Below are 6,283 nucleotides of genomic sequence, written 5' to 3'. Positions count from 1 at the left end.
ATGAGGTCCTAGCAAAAGCAGTAGCAGGTCACCGGGCGTCGTCTAGGGTTTCGGGCGTCAGCTCCAACTCTCTATCTATCTCTCTTCCTCTTCTAATCCTTTTCTCTTTTTTTGTAGAAGCAGTAAAGGAGAGGTGTGGGGAAGAGTTGGATTGGAAAGCACAATAACCATGAACGACTTCATCCCCTCCAGGATCAACATCAGCCATCGATGGAGAGGATGATGACGCCCAACCGCAGCAACCATGGCTGGGATTTAATTTTTTAGTTCCTGCAGCAAACAGCGATCGGAGCCTATGGAGGGAACTCGTGGGTGACAGTCTTGGGGACTCCCGGGCTGATTCCCATGAGCTGGGGGTACAGGGGAACGAGGCGGGGCTTTGCGACAAGCTAGCAGACCTTGGGGTGTTTTCCGGCCATGAGGACTCGAGAAGACGAGGGGCGGCTATGGCAGAAGCAACAGTTGGTCAAATACTGCTTTGACCATGGCCAGGTCAGCAAACTACGTGAGCAAACCATCAAAGACGATTTTTGAACGGTATTGGAAAGTTTAGGTGGTTAAGAGAGCAGAAAAAATGATCAGGGGGTCACGTGAACCACCCATTTTCTTGAAGGTAGTAAAATGGACTTTTTTCTTAAAAGAAAAAGAGATGACATAACTGAAGTAGAGGAAGAGTGGAAGACCATGTATTGCCCTTGCTTGAATTGGAACAACAACAGCCTGAACATATCTTCTAGCTCAATCTTGTGAAATATCCTTATGAATCATAATTTGGAAAAAAAATATTGGGCTCTCCTTTAGTCCGGCCTGCCCAACTTTTTATTTCAAGCTCCGCTGGTGGCTGGATGTGAAGCAAAGCAAAAGGGGAACTGGAAGTTGGACTCGGCTGGCCATCCCCTCCACCGCCCGCCATCCGTTCGACGAGATGCCGCCTACCCTCCTCCTTAGCATTAGGTGGCTCTGTACACATAGGAGACGGTTGTGCATACAGGAGGAGGGTGGGCGTCCTGCGCAAGTTCTAATGCACACCAACATGCTATAATGGTTGGCTATTAGTGCCTCTTATGAGGTTGTGCAGGTCTGTTCATGGGAGGGATCCAGGAGTATATATGTTCAAGCAGGTGTGGTCCGAATGCAACCGGTAGTTTGCAAGCTGGAAAAATCCTTGAGGCAACGATGGTTAAAAAAGAAAAAAAAATAGGCAACAAACAGATGATACTGAAGCATTGCTTTCTTTTAGGGAAACAGTATATGGATAATGATGTCCACAGTTTCTTTCAATTTGTTATTCAGGATGGTGAGTTGGTGGCGGATGGTGGCTGGTTATCCTTGACCTTTTGGAAGGCAGCAGCACCATATTCGCTCATTAGTCAAACTACAAGACATGGGTGGGTTTTCTTGTGTGGGGTATGTGATGGCGTCGCTTCTATCTCTATGAATTTTATATATCGTGTTTTTTTTGTTTGAACAGACTGCTGTTTATAATGTAAATGCGTGCCTATTTCTCGAAGTACATGTTCCTGCCACAACTTTATACTAAATGATCATGCATCTCGTACTATAAGTTCATTATTATTCAGTCAAAGTCTGCTTCCAATTATTGCTCAAGTTCGTTTTTCATGGTCTCGGATTATGCATCTGACTTTAATTAAGGCCCACTCTGTCCTTTTATTCTTGATTATTCTTGTGAACCTGTTCCTCCAGCCTCGCAGCCTTTCCTTCTGGCACACGGTATAGTTGGGACGATGTTGTAACTCCTGTCAGAATAGTCATCACAATTTGAGCATAGAAAATGGCAAATCTGCTGGTACAAAACAAGCTCTAGTAGTGACAGGTTATTAATGTATAATATCCTGATTTGAGTTTGACCTAATCTTTCATTCAAGCTGCAGAGGCCTTGGGGTAACGCACAGGGACCTTTTAACCTGTGATGTGCCAGCGCCTCCCTCCCTGGGTTCTTCAAGTCTGGGCGCATCAATGGGCATTTCGGAGAAGTCATGGCCTCATGGGTAATTTTGTGAGGACTGTGGTGTGGCGCTGGAGTCTGGAGGGAAGTTTGCAGGAAGCGCATGGCGGATTAGCTATGCTGACTGTTTCGGTCACTAAGGCATGATGAGCTGATGATCACCCGACTGGCCGGTCTGTGACTGATTTCCTGAAGGTACACCACATTTGATGAGATTGAAGCATTGCTTTCTTTAGGGAAACAATATGTAGATAATAATGTCTACAGTATCCTTCAGTTTGTTGTTATTCAGGATGATGAATCGGTGGCTGATGGTTATAGGCTATCCTTGGCATTTTGGAAGGCAGCATCGTATTCAGACTGCATTACGCAAACTATCTCTATGAATTTATATATTGTGTTTTTTTGCTGTTTGAACAGACTGCTGTTTATATTGTAAAGGTGTGACCTATTGGTCGAAGTACATGTTCACACCACAACTTCATTCTAAGTGATCATGGATCTCGTATGTTAGTTCATTATTCAGTGAAAAGTTAGGTTTCAGTTATTGTTAGAGTTCGTGTTTCGTGGTCTCAATGGATTTCTATGCATCTGATCTCAATTAAGGCCCACCCTGTTCTTAGTTTTTGTTCATGATTATGTTTTAGCTTCAGAGCGTTTCTCTCTTGCACGCGATATAGTAGGGAGCTAGGGATGATGTTGTAACTTGCCAGAACAGTCATTCTCAGTTGAGCATAGAAAATGACAAGTCTGCTTATCTAAAATAAAGTCTAGTAGTGACAGGTTGTTAATGTATTATATCCTTGACTTGAATTTAACCGTTCATTCAACATTTCTGTTAGCTGGCCCTAGGATTGATAAGCACGTTGACCATATTGTTCCACCCAATAAGCACCCTGAACAGCCATTCAAGTTAGCATAAGAAGAGCTGAACTTCCAGTACATCTTCACCATCTCCTTCCCAATCTTGCTCTCTGAGGTTCAAGGTCTCTGGAGGTTATCCCTGCTGCAACTAGTGCCATGGATCCCAAACAGATGGTGCATATGAATCAAGGACAAGAGGAAACTAGCTATGCTCGCAACCATAGTAGCCGGAAACGGGGAACAGTGGGCCATCCCTCGATCCGGATTCATCGACCCGGAGTCAGATTCGGGAACGAGGGTCGATTCGGTAAGATTCGATGCGGATTCGGCGTTTCCGCAGTCGGATCGTCGATTCAGGTTCGGCGACTCGACAATATTGGTTCTTGAATCGACCGAGTAAGCAAAAGGTTAGCCATATCAATCACGAACTCCTCGTTTTACTCCCTGCCCCGTTCTTTTCCACTCCCCTAAATAACTTCTCGTTCTGCTCTCCAATTACTCCAAGGCTGCTAATAAATTTTTCATTGGGAAGGAGATGATATATTTTAGTCTTCATGAATCGACGATGCAGCCAGTTGCTCCCAGCCCAGCCAGTTCCATGTATAAGTACTCCCTCGGTCCCTCCCAGCCAGTTGCTCCTCGCATCCGTAAAGATTCACGTTCCTCGTTCCATGGTACCGTACCAGATTCATTGTACCGGAATTGATTGGATCGCGTTTCCGCTTTAGAAAAATCGTTCTAGAGATGTATACCCCTACTGTACCCTATTTTTTCCAGCCCCCGACTCTCGTCCCCCGTTCCTGTTCCTCGTTCCCACCGTACCGAAAACATGGCAACTATGCTCGCAACTCCAGTATTCAGGTATACCTTCTCTCTTGATCGATTCAGTACTGTTATTTCTATGGTCCCTTCTGAAACTTGGCTTCTGAAGACTGTCTCGTCAAGAATTTGTTCATATTATATCTTATACTATTACTGACAACTAAACTAAACACCATAAATAAAGAATAATATTGGGAAAGACTTAACTGGATTTCTGAAGAAGTACAAGTCGAGTGCAGAATGCTGCGCAGAACAGGATGAAGCCCCTGATAGAAGCGGCAATCGTTGATGTATGCAGCAACACCAGCACCTTGTCTTGCGGAAAGGTGGTGATCATGGACTTGGGCTGCTCCTCTGGTCCAAATGCGGTGGCATTGGTGTCAATCACCCTTGAGGCCACCCACAGCCACTTTCTTCAGTTGCAGCAGCCACCTCCGGAAGTCTGTGTACTCCTGAATGATCTCCCATACAATGACTTCAACGTGGTGGTGAAGAGCCTGGTTCCGCTCCGTAAAATGAACGAGCCTGTTGTTGTAACTGGTGTTGTACCAGGGTCATTCTACGAGAGGCTCTTCCCTGGTGGATCCTTGCATCTTATCTGCTCATCCAACATCCTTAATTGGCTCTCAAAGGTGTGTAAATTCGGCACTCCACTCCAACAGCCTTCATTCCTTCATTATCTGATTCTTTAGAGGTACAGGCTCCTCGAGATTTAATGATGAACCAAATCCCGGCGTACGACATCGATGAACATGTCAGGCGTGAAAGACTCACGGTGGTTGCTGGAGCTTATGCAAGACAGTTCAGGAAAGATTTCACACTTTTCTTGGAGCTGAGAGCCAAAGAATTGGTCCCTAAAGGCAGGATGGTTGTTTCCCTTGCTGGGAGGCGTTCTGATGAACTCATAAACGAAAGCTCTCACGTCTGGGGAACTGTAGCTCAGATTTTAGCCATCATGGCCTCAGAGGTACATACACGTCCTTACGTTTCAAACGTTTTATCATTGTAGCAATCGTGTAATTGTTTGACATCTCGAGTTTCTCTTTTGGATCACTAACAGGGTGCGATTGACAAAGCAAAGTTTGATTCTTTCTACATACCAGTATATGGGCCTTCCCTTGAAGAGCTGAGGGAAATCATCCAGGAAGATGGTTCCTTCTCAGTCACCGAGATGCAGGCGCACGAGCCTACAAGCGGCATGGACTATGCATGCCTCACCCTAAACATGATTGCGAATAGTTTGAGAGCTATATATGAGCCGATAATAGACCAACATTTTGGATCCTCTGGAGAGGTCATGGATGAGTTTGTGAGGACCGCGGAGAAGTATTTGAACCTGCAAGGTGGCTCTCAAGTCAAGCAGACCAAAAACCCGATAGTTATGCTGGTTGTATCGCTCACCAAGGCATGACATGGCAACTGGCGTGTTATTGCTTAGCTTGTATCACTCATCAATTCATAAACTCGATTGGATTTTTGAGAGACGAAAAGAAAGATATCTTCTGTAATAATATTTTCATTGTTTGAGCCAAGTATCTGTCTTTTTTTTTTCTTATCTCACAATGCATTTGAGTATATTATTGAAGTTATTCAGAGGTATAGGATATTCTCTCATATTTTTTTCGAAAAGGGGATACCCCGGCTTCTGCATCAGATCGATGCATACGGTCATCTTATTAAACCAAATAAGTTCCAACAAAGTCTCAAAGTCTCCTACTGAAAAGTGAACAAAGCGCACACAGAGCCAACATGGGCTAGAAACACAGACTAGCCATATAAAAGACGCCACAACCGGCTGGCTGAAAAAGAGATAGGTAAACTAATTGCCTATCCTATTACATGATCGCCATCCAAACCGGTTGAAGATATCCCGAGCTACCATCTCCCATCGGATAGATCCAGTAACCAAACGCTCCCTGGCCTCCGTCGGAGTGAGTAGCGACCACGAACGGATCAACGCCGTGGCTCTGAAAATAACCTGCAAAAAATAAATATGTGTTGTCCTGTTAAAAACCAAATCATTTATGCAATTCCAGAGCGCCCACACAAAGGCACAGACTCCTACACGAATATGTCTCGCTAACTCGGGCTCTACCCCGTTAAGCCACGTTCCAAATAACGTGTTGACTGAATTCGGTGGAGTAATATTAAAAGCAATATGGATCGTCCTCCATAAAACTTTAGCTAGCGGGCAATCAAGAAAAAGGTGTTTGATCGTCTCATCCCGATCACAGAAACTACACCTAGTAGATCCTGTCCAATTACGCTTTGTCAAGTTGTCCTTCGTTAAAATAACTTGTTTATGCAGAAACCACATAAACACTTTGATTTTCAAAGGGACTTTGACAGCCCAAACATGTTTGGAACTAGGAATCGAGCTTGAATTGATAACATCAACATACATTGATTTAACAGTAAAAACTCCAGACCTAGTAAGCTTTCAGCATAATTCATCTGGTTGTTGGGAAAGCTGAATGTCCATCAGTCTCCTTACTAGATGCAGCCATTCTTCCCAAGATTACCCACTAATGCCCTTCTGAACTGAATATTAAGGGGGATCGATTGTAATACCGTGGCAACAAAAGTCTCACGTCTTTGAACTATACGATACAAAGACGGGTATTGGATTGC

The 6,283-nt window shown here is 44.4% G+C and overlaps 1 protein-coding gene across 1 annotated transcript; it reads left to right on the top strand.

The window, feature by feature from the left end:
* The first annotated feature begins 2,891 nt into the window (after positions 1-2,891).
* Positions 2,892-5,171, top strand: LOC119273368 (salicylate/benzoate carboxyl methyltransferase-like). The gene is made up of 3 exons (XM_037554548.1): positions 2,892-4,284; positions 4,353-4,619; positions 4,713-5,171. The coding sequence occupies exons 1-3, from the start codon at positions 3,910-3,912 to the stop codon at positions 5,061-5,063; spliced, it is 993 nt and encodes a 330-aa protein (XP_037410445.1). The 5' UTR covers positions 2,892-3,909; the 3' UTR covers positions 5,064-5,171.
* The last annotated feature ends 1,112 nt before the right edge of the window (positions 5,172-6,283 follow it).

This window comes from Triticum dicoccoides, chromosome 3A (assembly GCF_002162155.2).
Source record: "Triticum dicoccoides isolate Atlit2015 ecotype Zavitan chromosome 3A, WEW_v2.0, whole genome shotgun sequence".
NCBI classification, from domain to species: domain Eukaryota; kingdom Viridiplantae; phylum Streptophyta; class Magnoliopsida; order Poales; family Poaceae; genus Triticum; species Triticum dicoccoides.
The sequence above is the reverse complement of the archived record's forward strand: the minus strand, read 5'-3'. Positions and strand labels throughout refer to the sequence as shown.

What these genes read in the sequence shown, in the direction of transcription:
- LOC119273368 (XM_037554548.1), top strand. Translation starts at nt 3,910, where the DNA reads ATGAAGCCCCTGATAGAAGCGGCAATCGTTGATGTATGCAGCAACACC. An exon ending in TCCTTAATTGGCTCTCAAAG is followed by an intron (nt 4,285 to 4,352) that starts GTGTGTAAATTC and finishes TTAGAGGTACAG; the next exon opens with GCTCCTCGAGATTTAATGAT. An exon ending in TAGCCATCATGGCCTCAGAG is followed by an intron (nt 4,620 to 4,712) that starts GTACATACACGT and finishes GATCACTAACAG; the next exon opens with GGTGCGATTGACAAAGCAAA.